This window comes from Callorhinus ursinus, unplaced genomic scaffold, assembly GCF_003265705.2.
Source record: "Callorhinus ursinus isolate GAN/ISIS: 27379988/994484 unplaced genomic scaffold, GSC_fseal_2.0 scaffold45, whole genome shotgun sequence".
Taxonomy (NCBI): Eukaryota; Metazoa; Chordata; class Mammalia; order Carnivora; family Otariidae; genus Callorhinus; species Callorhinus ursinus.
This window is the reverse complement of record NW_027397107.1, coordinates 11,750,297-11,771,672: the sequence shown is the minus strand read 5'-3', so window position 1 is coordinate 11,771,672 and position 21,376 is coordinate 11,750,297. Positions and strand designations below refer to the sequence as shown.

The 21,376-nt window shown below is 46.0% G+C and overlaps 1 protein-coding gene across 2 annotated transcripts in view; it reads left to right on the top strand.

Annotated features, from left to right (window-relative positions):
- The window catches only part of FAM174B (family with sequence similarity 174 member B), a 150,402-nt gene that overhangs the window by 93,588 nt on the left and 35,438 nt on the right, over window positions 1-21,376 (top strand). The window contains exon 1 of one of the 2 annotated variants that reach the window (XM_073882285.1): window positions 12,504-12,640. The exons of the other annotated variant lie outside the window; for it this stretch is intronic. Coding sequence (XP_073738386.1) covers window positions 12,519-12,640 — 122 coding nt within the window. The 5' untranslated portion in view covers window positions 12,504-12,518. Of the gene's footprint in view, window positions 1-12,503; window positions 12,641-21,376 lie in introns of those variants that run through there. 2 annotated transcript variants of the gene reach the window in all.

The following is a 21,376-nucleotide window of genomic DNA, read 5'->3' as shown; positions in this document are numbered from 1 at the left end:
AGCTGAGAAAGAGCTGTTTCAGTGGGAGGATGGGCCGGAGCCATGGTGGAGGCTGAGGAGAGAGTGGGAGGTGAAGAGCCCAGATACTGAGAAGATTCTGGAAAGGTGTTTGGAGGGTGGGTGACCTGAGTGAGCCAGGTCCTTTAGTCCTGCCTTAGCCCACCTTCCTACTTCCTCCTGGGGTCTGACCATGACTGGGGGACAGCAGCAGTGGCCCCTGGGGACCTCAGCTGTGGAGCTGGTGCCTGCTAGCGCCCCCCTCTGGGCTTTTCTTAAGGAAAGTACAAGATCATAGGTTGTTCCAGCTGAAGACAATTTGTAACCCATGGAGAGTGTCACCTGCATCATCTCATTCATCTCCACAAGGGCCTTTTGAGGTAGCGCTACTACTGTTCCTGTCTTACAGACAAGGGGACCAGAGCACAGAGAGGCTGAGGAACCGGGGGGGACACACTCAAGTGGCAGAGCTGATACTGAAGACAGGGTTCCTGACTCCAGACCATGCTCTCATCTATCGTCATGTGCTTCCTCAATAGCCATTATCGGTGACTTTGTCATGGTGATCGCTGTTAGCCATCTGCAGGGTCACTGGGAGATGTCCTAGAGAGACCCTGTCCTTCTGTGTGTGTCTCCTGCACTCTCATGCATGGCCACACTTCCAGCACTTCTGACCCTGGATGTATGGGGCTCCCTCCCACCAAGCAGGTCTGTGTGACCCCAGCGGGGTGTCCTACAACTTAACTCAGTCCTGACACTATCCACCCGGAAACAGAGCCCATGGGTTAAGGGCTCAGTCCCAGGAGACTGCCCCCTCCTTCAGATGCCAGTTGCAAGCAGTAGTCCCCGAGTTACCCACATCCTCTGTCTGAAGTCACTGCCAACCAGTGGTTCCCGTGATCTCCTCTTGCCTTGGATTTGATTATTTGCTAGAGCGGCTCACGGAACTCAGGGAAACACTTAGGCTTACCAGTTTCTTAAAAGACATGATAAAGGATACAGATGAACAGCCAGATGAAGAGATACATAGGGTAAGATCTGGGAGGGTCCAGAGCACAGGAGCTCTGTCCCTGTGGATTTGGGGTGCACCTCCCTCCCATGTGGATGTGTTTGCCAATCTGGAAGCTCTCTGAACCTTGTACTTTTGGGATTTTATGGTGGCTTCATCACGTAGGCATGATTGATCTTGACTCCCGTTTTCAGCCCCTGTCCCTTCTCAAGAGAATGAAAATTCCAAGCTTCTAATTATGGCTGGGTCTTTCTGGGGACCCCCACCTGGGCGCTATCCAGGAACCCACCCAAAGTTACCTCATGAGAACAAAAGACACGCCTATCCCCCAGGAAATCACAAGGGTTTTAGGAGCTCTGTGCCAGGAACCAGGGGCAGAGACCAAGGTATCTCACAAAATATTTTCTCACAAGAGCATTAATGATACCATAATGCTAAATCCCCTTTCAGTGTGGTAGGCATGCAGTAGGCACTTAATATAAGCTTTAAAATACCTCACAATTCTTTGTATACCTCATTCGATCTGTGTTCTGTGGAGACGGTATAGGGCGGGGAGGGATACAGATGGTTGATAAGAAAGGTAATTTCTCAAAACTGTAATTCTACAGTTCCGCTTGAAATGTACTGTGGTAGTTCATATACAAAACAATTTTCCAGCTTAGGATCACAGAGGAAAAGTGCTGAGATCAGAGAATCAGAACTGTCAGTGTAGGGGAATCATACTCCCATCTCCACAGCTGTAAGCACCCGGCAGCCGCAGTGAGGAATGAACACACTGGGAGTGAATTGTATTTATTGCTGTTCTGTTCAACGTGATGTCACTAAGGGGGATTGTGAAATCACCCAGTTTCAAGCAGAAAGAAGATCTGTCCAAGTTGTGCAAATGTTATTTAAAATCCTCACCATCAGTGATGAGAAAAGTCCGGGCAGTCACATCAAAGAACAGAATAGTTTTCAAAGATGGTTTTTATTGCTAAGTTGTTATTACAAACATGCTTTCACCCAAATAGAGCAAAAAATATGCAGTTTTCTGAAAATCAGAGCTTTGAAATCACATCCCCAGAATATTTATAATTACTCTTAGTGATCCATTTATCAGCATTTCAGTACGCATCTTCAGGGGGAAAGACCAACCCACCTGCACAAGGATGTATCGACAATTAGTGGAGCTAAAATCTAATTTAATAAAGAAAATTGCCGGATGGCTTGTACCATTTTTTAAGGATTGAATAAAACTTAGAATTTATTTCATTTACATTATCCTATTTTAAGCACTGATCTACTATATAAAGATTAAAACTTTACCTATGACAAATAACAAATAATTGTGTTTTCCTCACCAAAATTTTTGGGTTAAATAAAAAAATTAACTTACACAGCTATTTTTTTTTTTTTTTAATCATTGCCCGTCAGTTTAGAACATAAGAAATTCAGTTTATTCCAGGGTCTCTCCACCATCACTGATCATGAGAGCTGATTTTAAAATGTGTTGATAATGAGTTTGCTGACACATACATTATGAAATTAGAATGAAAAGTTAGGGTGATCAATCCCTCTGGTGCTGCTATTGCTAATTTACTCCGTTATACTTGGTTAATACTTCCAGTGAACAACTTTGCCGTGGATAGGGGGCTGAAATCCTTTTCACCACTCTTATAAAATATTCATTTTAGATGCAAATAAAAACAGCCATCTCTCTACTGTAGATAGCCTATGTATTTTATTTATTTATTTTATTTCTTTATTTTTAAAAAGATTTTATTTATTTGAGAGAGACACAGAGAGAGCACAAACGGGGGGAGGGGCAGAGGGAGAGGGACAAGCAGACTCCCCGCTGAGCACAGAGCCCATCTCAGGGCTCTATCCCAGGGCTCGATCCTGGGGCTCCCACGACCTGAGAGCATGACCCGCCCCAAGTCAGACACTTAACCCACTGAGCCACCCAGCTGCCCCTAGATAGCCTATGTATTTTAAATGGTACAACTCCCTGTAACAGTGGGACTGGCATACAAAGGAGTGGATGGCTCATGTCTTTATTAGGGGGATTAGTAAAGCTACGCTGTATGCTTTAGCACCCATTGGGTCCCACGAACTTTGGGTTTATTATCATGATTGTCACAACTCCATGACGAAGGTTTATTGGCTGGGGAAACTGAGAGTCAGGCTCATGGGTGAGGAAATTTGCTCAAGATTTCACCACTAAAGTAGTTGGAGACATTACTGTAAGATACTCCTACTCTGTTGCTGTTTAACACAGAATGGAGGGGCGCCTGGGTGGCTCAGTCGGTTAAGTGTCTACCTTCGGCTCAGGTCATGATCCTGGAGTCCCGGGATTGAACCCCACGTGAGCCTCCCTGCTCAGCAGGGAGCCTGATTCTCCTTCTCCCTCTGCCCCTCACCCTGCCCTCACTCTCTCTGTTTCAAAAAAATAAAATCTTAAAAAAGAACACAGAATGGAACTACTGGTCAAGGTGATAAGAAAATAAGAAAGGATTGGAAAAGAAGAAATAAAACTGTTTGTGTATGATCTAAATATCTACTTAGATAATCCAGCAGGATCAACCAGTAGAACTAATAAGTGAACTCAGCAAGATTTTACTGGATAAGAGATCACTTAAAACAAAACGAAACAATACCAGTCATATCCCATCAGAAATTTTAGTAAGAATAAGATATAATTCACAACATCAACAAGTATCTAGGTACTAACATATCTGAAAAATACACATGATGTTTCTGGAAAAAAAATAAACTCTGAAAAATCATAGAGGTTCATCTATGGAGACACAGTCTGTGCTGTTGATTCGATAATATTATAGAGATGTTAAATTTCTCTTAATTAATCTGTAAACTCAGTACAACCCCAATAAAATTCCAGTTGGATTTTTTTGATGAATTCAATAATCTATAAATATAAACTATTTAAACCAATATAAGCTATAAAAACATAAGGAAGAATAAGGGAACACAAAAAAGTGAACAAGCTTTGAAAAAGAGCAAAGAATGGAGAGAAAGTATGCCCACCATATGTTGGGACAACTTCAAAGCCATAGTAATAAAGACAATATGGAATGGACTTACGGAAGAATGGATGGACCACTGGAACAGAGAGGAAAGCTCTAGGGGGAACCAGGTGTATTTGGGGACTTAATCCACGAAATCAAGGGGAAAAGAATGGGCTGTCTGATAGAAAGGTGTTGGGAAAACTGGCTTATTACATGGAGAAAGAGAAAACAGGATCCCACATCATATCACATACAAAGGTAGACTCCAGATGAATGAAATATGTACAATTTAAAGGTAAAATGACAAAAGTTTTTAACAAAGATTTTATTTATTTATTAGAAAGAGAGGGAGCACGAGTGGGGGGCAGAGGCAGAGGGAGAGGGAGAACCAGACCTCTCACTGATCTGGGAGCTTGATGCAGGGATTGATCCCAGGACCCTGGGATCATGACCTGAGCTGAAAGCAGACTCTTAACTGACTGAACCACCCAGGTGCCCCATAAAATGACAAAGTGAAGAGAAATTGATGTTGGAGAATATTTTTGTGATTTAGGGTTAGAGAGAGTCTCCTGTAACAGCTTCATGTGTCCCATTCTCACCTGAGAGCCTCCAAAGCAAGAAGGCAGAGAAGGATCAAAAGCTTTTTTCTCACAAGCCTGTCTCTTATCATGGAGGGAGAAAAACCTTTCTCAGAAATCCTCAGAGGTCTTTCCAGAACCAGATAATGGGCCCATATTTAAACCCATTGCTGGCCGTGATTGTTTTAGGAATGCGCATATGACCTAAGTTTATCTGATGAGATCCAGTTTGGGGACTTGTGTTAGAGTTCTTGGAGACTAAAGAATTACTTTTTCCAGTAGAGTTGCTGAGAGGGGAGGATCTCCCAGTTTGGGGGTAGGGCTTTGGCCCGCCATCTTGCCACTATGATGGCAGGGAGAACCTGTGGGAGAAGGCCACCAGTGTGGAGAAAAGCAGAGGTAGGAGACAAAGTGGGATCTCAATGGTGACACAGCCTGACCTCCTGGATCCAGAAGTGCCTTATGCCTTATTTTCTCCCGGATTTTCCCTTGTTGGAGCTAACAAAATCCTTTTGTGCTCAAGCCCGAGTGAGGGAACTGCTATGACTTGCTACTGGAAGGGTGCTGACTATTGCTCTGAGTATTAAGGATGAAGACCAAGCGTATAAAAACAGGACTTGGTGTTCTTTTTTTTTTTTAAAGATTTTATTTATTTATTTGACAGAGACACAGCGAGAGAGGGAACACAAGCAGGGGGAGTGGGAGAGGGAGAAGCAGGCTCCCCGCAGAGCAGGGAGCCTGATGCGGGTTTCGATCCCAGGACCCTGGGACCATGACCTGAGCCGAAGGCAGACGCTTAACGACTGAGCCACCCAGGCGCCCCTGGGACTTGGTGTTCTTATAAAAGGAAGCTTACCGCAAAATTAACCCCATGCTAATGTAATCATAATTATTGTAATACAGGAGTACTGGAATTGAGTATCTGTATTATTAGTCAGGGTTCTTCAGAGAAATAGAATAAAGAAGATTTATATATATATATATATCTCCTGTTGAACAGGATGAGAGGCAGATTTGTTGTAAGGAATTGGCTCATGAGATTGTAGTGGCTGAAAAATTTGAAATTTGCAGGGAGGGCAAACTGGAAGGCTGGAAATTGGGACAGGAGGAGACGTTGCAATCTTGAGTCCAAGGCAGATTTTTTGTGTTGCACTCTGGAGGCAGAATTCCTTTTTCTCTGGGGGACCTTAGTCCATGCTTAAGGTCTTCAGCTGATTGGATGAGGCCCACATTATGAAGGGTAATCTACTCTACTCAAAATCTACCGATTTAAATGTTAAACACATCCAATACCTTCATAGCATCATCTACGCTGATGTATGACTGAACAACTGGGCACCATAGCCTAGCTGAATTGATGCATAAAATTGACCTTCACAATATAGGCTGTTCTAGGCTGAATTGTGTCCCTGCCTCCCAACCTCCAAATTCCTATGTTGAAGTCCTAACCTCCCATACCTCATTGTCTCCAACCATACTTGGAAATAATGTCTTTAAAGAGGTCATTAAATTAAAATGAGGTCTTTAGGGTGGGTCCTCATCCAATATGACTGGTGTTCTTAAAAGAGCATTTGGACCTGACCTGTGCACGCACAGAGGAAGGACTTCGGGGTGAATGCAAAGTGAGAAGGTGGCCATCTGCCAACCAAGGAAGGAGGCCTCAGGAGAAACCGACACCTTGATCTTGGACTTCCAGCCTCCAGACTGTGTGACAATAAGTGTCTGTTGTTTAAGCCACTGCTCCGTGGTACTGGGTTACGGCAGTACTGATGAACTAATACAATAGCTTACAGAATGGAACAGAACTGATCTTTTATGTAGGATTTCTGGGAGCAGCCAGGTGGAGGTGAGGAGAAGAACAGGAAATGGAATTTGATATTTTTGGGTCCCCCCAGGAGTCCAGGTGGCAGGAACTCTCTGCCAGGGAGGAGGGCTCACATTGTGGGGGTTCTGTGAACCCTGGCTGAATGGGAAGCCCCTTCCTACCCAACCACCAGGTGCTGGGAACCTGGGCTCAGAAAAATCTGGGGTTTCGGGGCTTAGGGCTGGGGCAGTCTCTTGCTCTTCAGTAGTAGTAGGTAGTTGCCTCTCTTCCCTAAGAGAGTAGGAGCAAGGGGCTTTTCCCCATCCCAAGGTTGACCTTCTGTGAGGAGGGACCTAGTAATAAATAGTGATCTCCCTGCCCATGATTCCTGGGTGGGCTTGAAGTCCATGAATTAGTTTCACACGGGTGAACAAGCATGGCAGATGTGTGTGTTTGATCAGTCATTTATACCTTACTAAAATAAAAATGCAGATCTGGTTTGCTTAGTTACAAGTAGCTGAAAAGGGGTGCCTGGGTGGCTCAGTTGGTTGAGGGTCTGACTCTTGATTTTGGGTCAGGTCATGATCTCAGGATCGTGAGCTCAAGTCCTGCATTGGGCTCGGCACGCAGCGTGGAGTCTGCTTGAGAGTCTCTCTTTCTCCCTCTATCTTTCCCCAGCTTGTGCTCTCTTTCTCTCTCTCAAATCAATCAATAAATGAATCTTAAAAAAAAAAACCCTAAAACAAGTGGCTGAAAAATACACAGAAAAGGAGGGCCTCACTTCCAATGGCCTTGTGGTGGGACAAGTCCAAACCTTCCCTATTCCTGAAGGGGGCTTGCTGTCTCCCACTCTGTGCAGCAATAAAAGGGCCAGCCTTGGGCTTCATCACTCCCCACCTTCAGTCTGACCACTCTCCCACCATTCCCCAAGATTCCCCATCTCCCTTTGTGCATCCTTTGGCTAAATATTCAGAAATCTAGAGAAGTTTCAGGACGACCTCATTTAGATGAAAGGAGGTTATGGGCTGAGGTTAAAAACAAAACAAAACAAAACCAAACCATTCTCTTTCCTGGCAGGCCCAGAGTCCCCTGGAGATTAGTGGGAACTCTACTGGCAGCATGGAATGTTCCCTGAGCATCCTTTGGGAAGGGGCGCGTTCTGTGCCTCCCAGATATTTCTCATCTCACTCAATCTATGCACCACCTCATGACAGTAGCATTCCTCTCTCTGTTTTACATTAGGGAACCTGAAGCTCGGAGAGGTTGTGTTCAGCGTAGCACAATGTCTGGATCAGAATTCTCACCCGGGTCTCACCCCAAGCCCTGCTGTGCTTTCTCCTCTACCTAGAGTTTCTGCCACACAAAAGTGAGAGAATCAGAGTCACTGAACGGTGGAGTCAGAGAGATGGGGAAACCGAGGTCTGGTGGGGTGGGGTGGGGTAAGGGTGGGGTGAGGGGTATGGGTGGTGGTGAAATGACTTGGCCGCTAAGTGACAAAGTAATCTCCACCTGTGGTGACAAAGCAGACCTTTGCCCAGGGAGGTGTCCTCCACTCCAGACCACTGTCTTGGACCTCCGCTTGACCGGGGCAGGACCTGACTGTGCCTCAGATGATTCCGATCTATAGCCAGGACAGGTGTCCAAACCAGGAGGCAAAAGATCATTGAGGACTGACAACAAAGACTAGAATTACTTTTGTCATTTCTTAATTAAGCATAAAATAAAACTAGATATAAACTGTTTATGTTTACAGCTCTTAGACACATATAAAACAAAAAAATTATAAATTAAAAGCAAAAGAAAGTGCCTAGGCACAACATCTTAAATCAACAGCATTGTTTTAATAGGATTTATGATAAGGCTGTACTAAAAATAAATCACCATTGCTGGCTTAATAATGAAAAGATGTAGCCTTGGGTCTAGTTCTGTAATCTGTTTCTGTATTTTCCCTTTAATAGTACCAATGCAAAAACTCTCTTCTCATAAAATTAAGTCACAAATGGTATCAATTACATCAAGGCTGTATTTGTTGATGCTGGACAATCAGACACTATATAACTACCAGTGAGCCAGTAAGGAGTTCCCAATTGCTGATTTTAATGAGGTGTTACTTGGTAAACCTGTAGATCACTAAAAGATATTGTCAGCCTTATTAAAATCTACTTTAAATGGGATTTCTCTACCTATTGTTTTTGGGAATGGGAAAAAATATCTTACCTGTATCTTTAGTGCTAAGTAGCTGCTACAAACATGAAAAACACAAACTGCAAGTCTTTCTACAGCTGGTTCCACACTAAGGCTACTTGCTGGTCCCTTCGAGTCTGTTTTGCTTCCGTGGTGCCATGGGAGGACTCAAGTTTCCCACCTTGGTCCCCCAGTTGGGACTACTTCCAGATCTGTATGTGTGCACTGCCTTTATGTTCCAAAACACAAACAGGGGCATTCAGTTCTTGCAGTAGGTCTCTTATAAAGGGGTGACGAGAGAATGTACAATAGTCACATTTTAGATTATCAGCAGATTGAGAAAGCAAACAAAACTTTTTTCCCCATGCAGAACTGGTTGGTCCCTGACAAGATGTCCTATGGAGCCCAGTTTGAGAAATGCTGGCTAGAAAATAAAACCACCAGTACCCTTAGGGTAGACACAGATAAAGTGACCTCTTTCTCACTTCTCTAAATTCCTGAGAGATTGAGAGGTGGTGCGGGGCTTTAGGAACTAGGGTACCAGCCTGGGCTGGGTAACAGGAGAAGCGATTGTCTGGTCCCCTCAGGTCGGCTGAGAATTCTCCAGGTCTTGCCTTGAGGACAACAGAGAGGGACAAAGGGAATGGAAAACTTCTGACTGCGGACGACAGCTACGTTAGGGATAGCTGTTTGGGAAGTCCTAGCACAGCAATTAAGTTTTAAAGAGTGATGAACTCGGTACCCTAAGGCAGAGGTTCTCAACCTGGCCACCTATTCGATTCTCCAGGGGAGCCCTCTAAAGGGGCTGATGTGTGGAGTCATCACTGGAGATTTGAATTAATTGGTCAAGGGTTGGGCATCAGTCTTCATAAAAGTTCCCTAGGGGGTTCTCATGTACAGCCAAGGTGGCCAACCACTGTTTTAAGGGTTGCTTTTTCTGTGCTAAATTACATTTAAGGCCACCTGTATTAATTTATTTAATGGGGCCTGGGGGAGGGGAAGGGAACAACCTTTATTGAATGCACTGTCTTAACTCTTTACATGATAATAAATAGAACGATAGTAATAGCAGCTAGAGTTTACTGAAAGCTGGTTGTGTGCCAGGAGTTATATACCCATTTCATCTTTGCAGCTTCTCTATGAAATGGATATTATCTCCATTGTACAAATGAGCAAACAGGCTCAGTGAGACCAAGGAAGTTGCCCTAAATCATTCAGGGACAAACAAACAAATACATAAGTAAAAGTAATAACCTGCCCAAGGTCATGCAGGAAGGGGGACAGGATTTGAGTTACGGCTCGTAGCTCTTCTGCTGCCCCAATTAACTGTTAGCTCAGTGAACACATTCAGCAAATATTTACTGAATATGAACCATAGAACGTGCCTGACTGACACTGGGTTAGATGTTGGGGATATGAAGATAAGCAAGACAAAATTTGTGCTCTGCAATCTTATCGGAAAGACAGCTAATTCCCAAACAAGGTGACTGATGCTAGGACGGTGACCAAACGCTCCCGTTCGCCCAGGACTTTCTGGTTTAGCACACGGAATGCAGCAAAAGTCCTGCATTCGGGGCAACTCCTCAGTCCTGGGGGAACTGGGACAATTGGTCCCCCCTAGCTGTCGTAGAGGGATGTAAGTGGGCTGTAGTAAGTTTGCATGGGATGGTGGGAGGTGTGGATAAGAGATCAGGAAAAGCTTCACCAAGAGTTTATGTCTTATTTATAGAATGATTAGGAGGGGAGCCGGGTAGAGAAGGTGTCCTGGTAGAACCAGGGAGTAGCTGAGGCAATAGCTTGGAGGTTAGATTAGTAGAGGTCGGGGTGCAGGAGGTGGGGGTAGATGAAGCTGGGGGTGGGGAAGCTGAGGCCAGACTACGGAATTTGGATTCAGAGAGGTGAAGTTCACCTACAAGGTTACTCAGCAAGGGAATAGTATGCTAAATTTTACATTTGTAAAGATCACTCCGGTTCTGAGAGTAGAATGGGGACTCACCGGAAGGGAGGAGCCTGGCGTGTGAGGGACCGGTTGGGAGGATGTTCTGACACAGGTGGGATCCGAAGACAGGAAGGAATGATGACAACAATCATATTGATGCCTATTGATGCCTTGATGTGAACGAGGCGCTGTGATGAACTCTTTACGTGTGTTCCTTTGTTTAACCCTGACAATGAACTCTTGAGTCATCTGCTATTTTTATGCCCATATGATAGGTCAGGAAGTTCAGACTCAGGTTAAGTTAATTTAGTTTAATACGTCACGCAAAGCCAAGGTTGAAACTCTTGCCTTCTGACCTTAAATAGGTATGCTTTTTTAAAAATATTTTTTAAAAAGATTTTATTTATTCATTTGACAGAGAGAGAGAGAGCACAAGCAGGGGGAGGGGCAGGCAGAGGGAGAAGCAGACGCCCCCACTGAGCAAGGAGCCCAATGTGGGACTCGATCCCAGGACACTGGGATCATGACCTGAGCTGAAGGCAGACGCTTAACGAACTTGAGCCACCCAGGCGCTCCTAAATAGGCGTGCTTAACCACAATGTTACCTGTCATAAACTAAGTCTGTGCATATTTGCTCATTTAGTTGAGTGACATTTATTGAGCACTCACTATGTGCCAGGCATATTTCTGGCTGGTGGGGATACAGCTATAAACAAAACAGACACAATTCCTGATTTGATGGATATTGCATTTGTGTGTGTGTGCGCGTGCGTGCACCTGCGTGTATTAGGAAGACAGATAAGCAGATGAATGTGAATGGCTTTGGACGTCATTTTGAGGGAGAAGAGAAAGGGCTTGGCGATGTGGCAGTGAGGAGGGGGAAGAGCATGGGAGAGAAACATCCGAGGTTTCTGGCTCCAGGGAATCCGCAGAGACAGGGAGATCAGGAGGCAGGACGGGTTTGGGGGGAAGGTGAGAGTCCAGTTTTGGACATGTTTGAGGTTTTTGGAATTAGAAGATCTTCAGAATAGTCATAGGGCACATTGAGAGAGTCGTTTAATGCTAGGGCCATGGTTGAGGACCCAGGGAGAGGGTGCACAGTGAGAAGAGGTCTGGGTCGTGGAAACCTGGCCGACTGAGCCACAGGCAGGGGTCGCAGCTCCAGAGAGGGAGAGGAAGGTCACAGGGAAGATGGGAAAACTGGAGAGAAAGAGGTCCCGGCCCTCCGGGGAGCAGACTTCCGAGACAGGAAGCCCCGGCATCCTCATATGCCACTTAGAGGCTCAGGGAAGGAGCAGCAAGAGTTATTGAAGAGCAAGGAGGGAGACATCCAAAATTCAGGGATTTATTTTATTTTATTTATATTTTTATTTTATATTTTATTTTATTTTTTAATGTTATTTTATTATATTAGTCACCATACAATACATCATTAGTTTTTGATGTAGTGATCCATGATCCATTATTTTCATATAACACCCAGTGCTCCATGCAGTACATGCCCTCTTTAATACCCATCACCAGGCTAACCCATCCCCCCACCCCCTCCCCTCTAGAACCCTCAGTTTGTTTCTCAGAGTCCATCGTCTCTCATGGTTCATCTCCCCCTCCGATTCCCCCCCTTCATTTTTTCCCTTCCTTCTCCTAATGCCCTCCCTGCTATTCCTTATGTTCCACAAATAAGTGAAACCCTATGATAATTGACTTTCTCTGCTTGACTTATTTCACTTCGCATCATCTCCTCCAGTCCCATCTGTGATGATGTAAGAGTTGGGTATTCATCCTTTCTGATGGCTGAGTAATATGCCATTGTATATATGGACCACATCTTCTTTATCCATTCGTCTGTTGAAGGGCATCTCGGCTCTTTCCACAGTCTGGCTATTGTGGACACTGCTGCTATGAACATGGGGGTGCATATGGCCCTTCTTTTCACTACATCTCTGTCTTTATTTTTTTGGAAGCAGGAGTATCTAGCAGGGGACTGACGATCCTGGAGACAATGGAGGCAGTTGGTGGAACAAAGCTTTTGAGGACACGGAGGAGACCGGATCCAGAGTTACGGTGGAGGAGGGGTCTTGAAGGGGAGGGCACAGCCCTGAGACACAAGGGGAGCCAGGAAAGGTGGGTAGCGATGCAGAGTAGCACTTCCCGGGAAGCAGGTGGCAAGGTTGTTTTGGAGATAGAAGGGCCCAGGGTGGGGCGGGGAGGCATCCATAGGGGGCTGAAGGTTTGGCGTTCACAGTGTGGGGAATGGGAGAGGTGCCACCTGGGACCATCTCAAAACTTACCATTTCCCTCTCCTGGTCTTTCAAAGAGCTCTGCCTGGGAAGTAAAACATGAACTTTTGCAAATGTGAAACCTAATTCAGGTCTTCAGTGCGAGGTCGCTGATGCCGGTTGCGGGAATCACAGTGGGGCAGGCATGGAGGGGTGTCTCTGGATATGCGGGGTGACTCCCGCTTGCAGACCCTGAAACACCCAGAGACAGTGGCCGGTGTGTTCTCATCAAGCATGCTGGAGTCCGCCCCCACTGTCGCCATTTATTTTACAAACAGCCATCCAGAGCATGAGCTGCCCCTCTCCTCACCCTCTGCTTTCCTGGAGAAAGAAATCTGTAGTTGGTTTTGTTCTGCCCAGCTGGTCTTTGCCTCTCAAAATCTTCAGTTTTGAGAAGAAAATGAATGAATGTGATCTTGGTGTGTACAGGACAAATACTGCGCTGCCAAAGGAGCTGGGGACAGAGGGTCCAGCCCTGGCTCGGAGCTTGGGCCCCTCCCCACATCATGCACCTGGAGACTTTGTGGCCTACTGAGGTCCCATAAACGGGTTCTCTGTGGGGGGCACTTTGTGCTGCAGCAGGATTGGCTGGGAGGGCTCCATCATCCAATATTATGTCATCACTGGTGTTGGCGGGCTCTCCTAGGGGACACTTGAGAAACTTTGATAGAAATATTTCTGTCTGGCAACGGCCCAGTGTTTCCATGGTTTGACAGTACTAGCCAGATGTAGGCCAGCAAAGGACAGGCCTGCCCCAGGAGGAGAAGTCCTGCACACACTCGTGTCCAACCCTGGGCAAGTTAGAGGGCCTTGCTAGGCCTCCGTTCTCCAGTCTTTTTTTTTTTTTTAAAGATTTTATTTATTTGACAGAGAGAGAGAGAGAGAGAGAGAGAGAGAGAGAGAGACAGCGAGAGCAGGAACACAAGCAGGGGGAGTGGGAGAGGGAGAAGCAGGCTTCCCGCCGAGCAGGGAGCCCGATGTGGGGCTCGATCCCAGGACCCTGGGACCATGACCTGAGCCGAAGGCAGTCGCTTAACCAACTGAGCCACCCAGGCGCCCCCATTCTCCAGTCTTTGAAATGGAGCAACCCTTGGGAGCCCCACTTACCTTCCGGTGTTGTGAGAATGAGTGTTTATAGAACTTTGCAAAATTTTGAGTTCTTTTTTTTTTTTCAAGATTTTATTTATCTGAGAGAGAGAGATAGAGACAGATAGTGAAAGGGAGCACGAGTCGGGAGGAGAGGGAGAGGCAGGCTCCCCACTGGGCAGGGAGCCCGATGCGGGGCTCGATCCCAGGACCCTGGGATCGCCTGTGTTGGTGGTATAGTGGTGAGCATAGCTGCCTTCCAGGACCCTGGGATCATGACCTGAGCCGAAGGCAGACGCCTAACGAGTGAGCCACCCAGGCGCCCCTAAACATTTTTTATCACATGTCATGATAGTGCAGACTGCTGTGTGGGAAAATTGGATATGAAATAACCATTGGTTCATTCATTTATTTCCATAGTATTTAATAGATCCAGGCCCTGTACTGTTTTCTTAACGAAAATGGGGTCAAAACCTACATATTTTGTAATCTGCTTTTAACATTCTATTATTTAATGTATCATTTAATATATCAGGGCTATATTTCAGGACAAAAGATTCTTCTTTAGCATCACTTCAGGTGCCCGACTAGCTCAGTCAGTGGAGCGTGCAACTCTTGATCTTGGGGTTGTGAGCTCGAGCCCCACGTTGGGGGTAGAGATTACTGAAAATATAAAAATCTTTAAAAAAAAATCTTTAAAATTGTTCCATATCAGGGGCGCTTTGGTGGCTCATTCAGTTAAGTGCCAGACTCTTGATTTCGGCTCAGGTCATGATCTCAGGGCTGTGAGATCGAGCCCCACGTTGGGCTCTGCGCTGGGCGTGGAGCCTGCTTGAGATTCTCTCTCTCCCTCTCGTTCTCCCCGCCCCGGCCCCACTCATGCACCTAAAGGTACCCCTAGGCCCTCTTTAAAAAAAAAAAATAGTTACATATTATTCTACTGTCTGGTATTCTATTATTTATTTTAGCAATCTGCTGCTATTAGACATTTATGTTGTTTCTTTCTACAATCACAAACAACACCACAGATGTTTCGGTTGCCCGGTGTCTGCACTCATTCTTATTTCCTTATCACAAATTCCAAGAGGTGCAATGGTGTAACATGTCAGTGTTTCACTGGGGGGTCAGTTTTATTTATTTATTTATTTATTTATTTATTTGAGAGAGAGAGAGAATGAGAGATAGAGAGCACGAGTGGGAAGAGGGTCAGAGGGAGAAGCAGACTCCCTGCCGAGCAGGGAGCCTGATGTGGGACTCGATCCTGGGACTCCAGGATCATGACCTGAGCCGAAGGCAGTTGCTTAACCAACTGAGCCACCCAGGCGCCCCTGGGGGGTCAGTTTTAGAGACGACGGCTTCAGTAGGTGTCTCCCAGCTCAGTTGCTTTTCGTGGTATTAGGTTTTAGTCCTACCTAGTTGTGTAGATTAAACTTGATCAAAGGGGCACGTGCCATGGTCCGGAGTTCAGTGGTTTCCACTCCTGTGGCAGAGTGGAGGGTATCACCTTGACCTTGCTGTAGAACACAGCATGGTGATTAGTTCTCGACAGAACATTTTTAACTTGCTTTTTTTTGAACGGGTAAGAAACTCACGTGGGTCAATATTCCAAACACGTGACAGGGTGTAGTCACCGTGTTCTCCCCTGCTCTGTCCCAGCAGTCCAGAGTCCCTCAGCATAGGTGTGGTGACCCACTGGTCCTGCTTTGCCTGGGACTTTCTGGTTTAAGACTGAGAGTCCCTAGCAAACTGGTTGGTCATCCTATGTCACAGGCAACCAACATTATGAATCTTTGTGTGTTCTTCTGGAGATAATATGGCAAGAGCGATCTTAGTATTTTGTTTTTTTTAAAGATTTTGTTTATTCATTATAACCTGGAGGCCCAAATCTTAGCGGTTAGCAGTCGTTTCTAAGCATTTCCAGCTCTGGAATTGCTGTCCTGCAAGGACATCTCCCTGTTAGCCTTGGGAAAAAGACTCACGTAAACATTCACAATCTGTGGCCTCATTTTCCATAGCTGTGGTTGACCCTAGACTCCATTATCCTTTTATTTATAATTTTTTTTTTTTGTGGAGTTAAAAAAAGTATGTGTGTACTAGGGGCTTGGATTTTATAAATATGCTATTTGCCAAGTTATCGTTTAGATTTCCCTCTGTGGATGTAACTGATTTGGGAAAGCCCACATTCAGAGAAAGCATAACACCGCCCTTATCAAGCATGAACTGAGAAAGACATCGGAGGGCCTTTTCCAGGCTAAATATAGACCCAGAACTCGGTGTATTTTAGCTTCGGGACTTTCACACACTGTCTGGCAAACCAGCACATGATTCTTTTATGAATAAAGCACCAACGTTCCTTTTAAATGTTCTAGCTTCAGGCCGTTTTACTTTCGTGCAGAAAAAAAAAGATGAATTATTTATAAAATCAGGCATGAATATCATATGATAATACTCTCATTTCTAGCGGGGAGTAAGATGAGCTGCAGCTGGTGCTGGGTCAGCCCCCCAGGAGAGCAGAGTGGGGAGCAAGTGGAGGATGGGGCTGCATCCTTCGGAAGGAATTGCCAGATGGAGCGTGTTCTGTGGGAGGATGGTCAAGTCTCCCCCGTCACGCATGCTCTCTGTCTCTCACCCTCCTTCCCTCTCTCCCTCTCTTCCGTCCCCTCTCCCTGCTTTCCTCCCTCTCTTCTTCCTTCCCTTCCTTCTGCCCTAACGTCCTTCCTTCCTCTTTGACCCCCCCCCCGCCCCGCCCCGTCACTCGGGCAAACTTCAGAGAGCAGAGTGCGGAGCCCCTTTCTGAACTTGATCGTGGGCAGCAGCTGCTTTACGGAGCTATCTGTATGCACCTCATCTACCTGACTCAGCCTCAGTTTCCCCACCGGTGACAGGAGGCGATCATTGTAGTTCCTCCCTAGACCTGTGCCGGGGATGAAATGAGACAACTGGTAAGTGCCTGACACCGAGGAAGCAATAACGGCGGTGTTAGCTGGTACCAGAGCCTGCCCACTGGGGACCACGCGGGGTGGCGCGTGCGCATGGCTGGGGAGACAAGAGCAGCACATTAGCTGTGCTTGGAGAGGTTGGGTCCGGTGACCCACTCCTCCCGGTTTGTCCGGGGACTAGCTGGACTTTATTTTTTTTCATTTTTTTCATTTTCATTTTCATTTTTTTTTGAGAGAGAGAGAGAGAAGTGGGGAGGGGCAGAGGGCAAGGGAGAGAGAGAATCTTAAGCAGGCTCCATGCCCAGCACGGAGCTCGATTCGGGGCTCGATCTCACAACCCTGAGATCATGACCTGAGCTGAAATCAAGAGTCAGACGCCCAACTGACTGAGCCCCCCAGGCGCCCCTAGCTTGACGTTAAACTGCAAAGTCCTGCATGCTGGGAGCCCTCTCAGAGGCAGGTGCACGGGAGAGCTGCTCATTGGGTGCCCACTTTATTCTCCCTGTCTTCTCACCTGGGGACTGTGACCATGCAGAGATGCAGCACGCATGCGTTATCTGTTCTCCTGGTAACCTGCCGGTCATCGGACCCCTCGGGGCTTCGCGCCCCAGGGAGACCACAAGCCGCAGAGGTGGAGGACTGAAAGACACTGTGTGTGAGGCGAGTCTGGCACACAGTGGGCGCTCAATAATTAGTTTCCTGTCCAAACTTCTCTAGCAACGGCCGTCTAGTACGCTCGAAGCCTATTATCCTCTCTCCCTGACCCCTTTCTCTTAGGTCTGGAAACTTTATTCACTAGTGATTAGATTAGTGGCCAATAGGTCTCGTCTGCAAATCAGAATGGCTTTCATTGAGGCCAAAGGCCACGTGTCACATGCTTCCTCACTCCCTGCAGTGCCCCGCTCCTCACAGGAACACACACAAAAAATCCATTGCTGTGGAAAGAAGCCTTCCAGATGACATGAGCTCTGCTGACAGAATAAGGAGAAATGAAAGACTGGCCGAGACGGCGTGGGTGGCTCCCCTGGGTTGCTGGTGGAGTTGCGCGGGGCCTCCTCCCGTCCTTTGCTGGAGGTGTTTCGGGAAGATGGCTGGTCAGCTGCTTCTCCAAACGGGAGTAGAAATCACTCCCCAAGGCCTGGACGGGACCCCTCCCCAGGCCGGATCTTTCTCCCACTGCCCAGGCACACGGGCGCCTCTCAAGTCCCTAAACTGAGAAACTGGGCTGAGCCCCTGTTTCATCATCTGTAAAATAGGACAACTGATGCTTATTTTTCCTGGGGTTGGAAAGTGAGGTGCGGTTATGCGTGCAAAGCTCAATGAACGGTGGCCATCATCTCGAATTTCTTTACCCTTGTTATATGTCTTTCCTTAAAAATGATTTTCACTAAAGAGCGTTGGGGGTGTGAGGTGGAGCCCAAAGGGACAGAGTGTCAGCCCTGAGGTTCCAGAGCCTGCTTTTCACATTTTCCTTACACACTCTCTGAGGTTCGATCTCTGGTCCTCTGTGTAAACAGTTTTCCCAAAGTTACATGAAGAAGAAGGATTGTCCTTACCAGTTTAGGCAACAAATGAGTTAAAATATATACTGTATATTTTATATGTAATAAATAATCTACGAAATACGTAATGGTGTATCATTACGTGTAAAAAGGCAAAATTCATACATATTTATTTTAGAGATCAGAAAATTCTGGAAAGGAGAAGAAGAAAATACAAATGCCCCACGAGCCGCACACGGAGGGATAGTTACTGTTAGTATGTTGCAATGTTTTCCTTCCAGTCCTTTTCCTCTGCTGCTTTTCCACGTGAAGTTAGCTGTTCTCAGCCAGAGAATGGACACTGTCTGTCTTCCAAGGGGTTAGCTTACTTGCCTGAGACCCATTTCCTCTGGGCTGACGGGTAAATGGGTGAGATGTATCCAAAGGTTGTTTCTGCTCTGAATTCAGAGGTGGTATACATGCTTATTAACTAAGGTAACTAGTTTTGCTTCTCAGCTATTGCCCCTGGAGGTATCCCCAGCAGGAAATCAGAAACTCCCCCCCTTTGGCTATTGGTGTGCCTTGAAAGTTGGGAAAACAATTTACAGTTAAATATTTTCTACCACGTCAATATTCCTTCTTCACTGCTGTGATATTAATAATTAACATTTCTTAGATATTTTGCTAAGCACGTTACAAATACTTTAGTCCTTGCAATACTCTCATGAAGTAGGTTTCCTTATTATCCCTGTAGTACAGATAGCAAACGGAGGCTTGGCAAAGGTCACACAGCTAATAAACAGTGTACTGGAATTAAATGACTTCTCTTGTGTTTGCTAGGGACATAAATAAATAAATAAGCATAGATATGCCTGTATATATAAAGTATGTGTATATAATAATCTCTTTCATCTATCTACCTATCCTTGTTTGATCTGAGTTTTCTTTTTTTTTTTAAGATTTTATTTATTTGAGAGAGCGAGAGAGAGCGTGCGCATGAGCAGGGGGAGGGGCAGAGGGAGAGGGAGAAGCAGGCTTCCCGCAGAGCAGGGAGCCCCATGCGGGGCTTGATCCCAGGACCCCGGGATCATGACATGAGCTGAAGGCAGATGCTTAATCGACTGAGCCACCCAGGCGCCCCTGATCTGAGTTATTTCTGAAGAATTTTCATCTGTCCATAGGAAGCATTTGTCATTTTTGGCTACCCTGCATCCAGATGTCCTTATTTTGGTGGGCTCCCCCAGCGTTCTGAGTCTTGGTGGGAGAGGACCCCACCTCTCACATGGAAGCTGAAGGGGTGGGCTGTGCCCTCTCCAGCTCCGGGAGCAGCTAGGACAATGACGTGTGGCTTAGGGAAATCAATCAGATGCTCCAGCCCAGGACTTGGGATGTTCAAGCAAATGATACAGTTCAAGGGCAGTGTAGAAGTCACTTTTCCAGCAGTGGTAATGGCAGTGGCATCTATGGTCCAGTGACAAAGGACACAGTAGTTGTAGTGGAACCTGCAGAACATCTGCTGGGCAAAGCCACTGCTGAGTAGCTTGCTACCTGCATCCTTCCTGGGGTCTGATCGGGACTCACTTCTATTTCCTGCCCATTGGAATGAGAGTTGCAGCCTATGCAGCATCCACTTCTTCCCTTGCTCCTCTCCTAAGAACCTCCCCTCTCCTTTAATTTTTCTCGGGGGGCTGCCCCAACCTCAGCGCCAAGGCAGCTCTAGTCCAGTCGGTGCACGGCATTCCCCTGGTGGGCGCTAACTCACGATGGACCAGTCAGACCAAGAGGAGGGTGTATATGGCATGGGGGGGGGGGAGAAGGTTTTCTCTTTCTTCTTTCTTCTCTGCTGTATGTGAACAAGAGGACATGCCACCCTGATTACCACTGTGGGGATCATGTCACCAGGAGACCCCCCTTCTTAGGGTTGAAGCCAGAGCTGTGGGCAGCAGAGCAGGTGGAATGGAAAGGTCCAGGGTCCTTGACATCGTGTAGCTGCTGAATCAGAGAACCCTGGAGCACCCCCTTCTGGGGCTTCCTTTATATGAGAGAAGAGGATTTCCTGTTCTTTTAAATCAGTTCAAACTGAGTTTTCTCTTTCCCATTGGAGAAAGTATCCTAACTGATTTGCTGCTGCTTTTTTTTTTTCCCCAGACGTGATTCTCAAACAACTTTTTAGTGTCAGAATGTTTTGGTTTCTTCGTCTTGATTTCCAATCTTAATAAAATTGAAGGACCTCAAAGAGCTTTTGTTATGTAGGTTATACTTACTGATATTTACTGTGTTAGAAATAAAAAAAAAACATTGTTTTAAATTTATTTTATGTTAAGTAATCTCTACCCCACAATGTGGGGCTCGAACTCATGGCCCTGAGATCAAGAGTCATCTGCTCTACCGACTGAGCCAGGCAGGTGCTGCATTAGAACTTTAAAATGGAGAAAACTGCGGCGTCTGGGTGGCTTAGTCAGTTAAGCGTCTGACTCTTGGTTTTGGCTCAGGTCATGATCTCAGGGTCATGAGATTGAGCCCTGCACCGAGCTATGGGCTCATCAGGGAGTCAGCTTGAGATTTTCTCCCTCTCCCTCTGCCCCTCCCCCCTTAAATAAATAAGTCTTTAAAAAAATTAAATGGAGAAAACTTAAAAATACTTACTAATTCGTTTAAAAACAAAATTACAAATACATTAACATGTTAACATCAGTAATATTGTTACGAAAAATAACTATGTTTTCTCAAAAAAAATAGAAGAGTGGCATTGTTTAACTTTTTATTTGCAAATCTCTTTAATGTCTGGCTTAATAGAAGATAGCTGGATTTTCATATTTGCTTTTGCTTTCAGTCTGTTGCAATTTGTTGTTTTGGTTGAAGAATATGAAGAAAATCCAACCTCACCCAGATATGTGGACAGAAAAGGGAGGAGAATTTTAATAGCCATTTCAGACAGTATGGACATTCTTTGATACTACATCAGAACTTACAACTAGTAGTTTCTTTTTTTGGGAGACAGAGAGAAAGAGAGACAGACAGAAAGAGAGCAAGCAAGCAGGAGCAGGGGGAAGGGGGAGAGGGAGAGGGACAGAG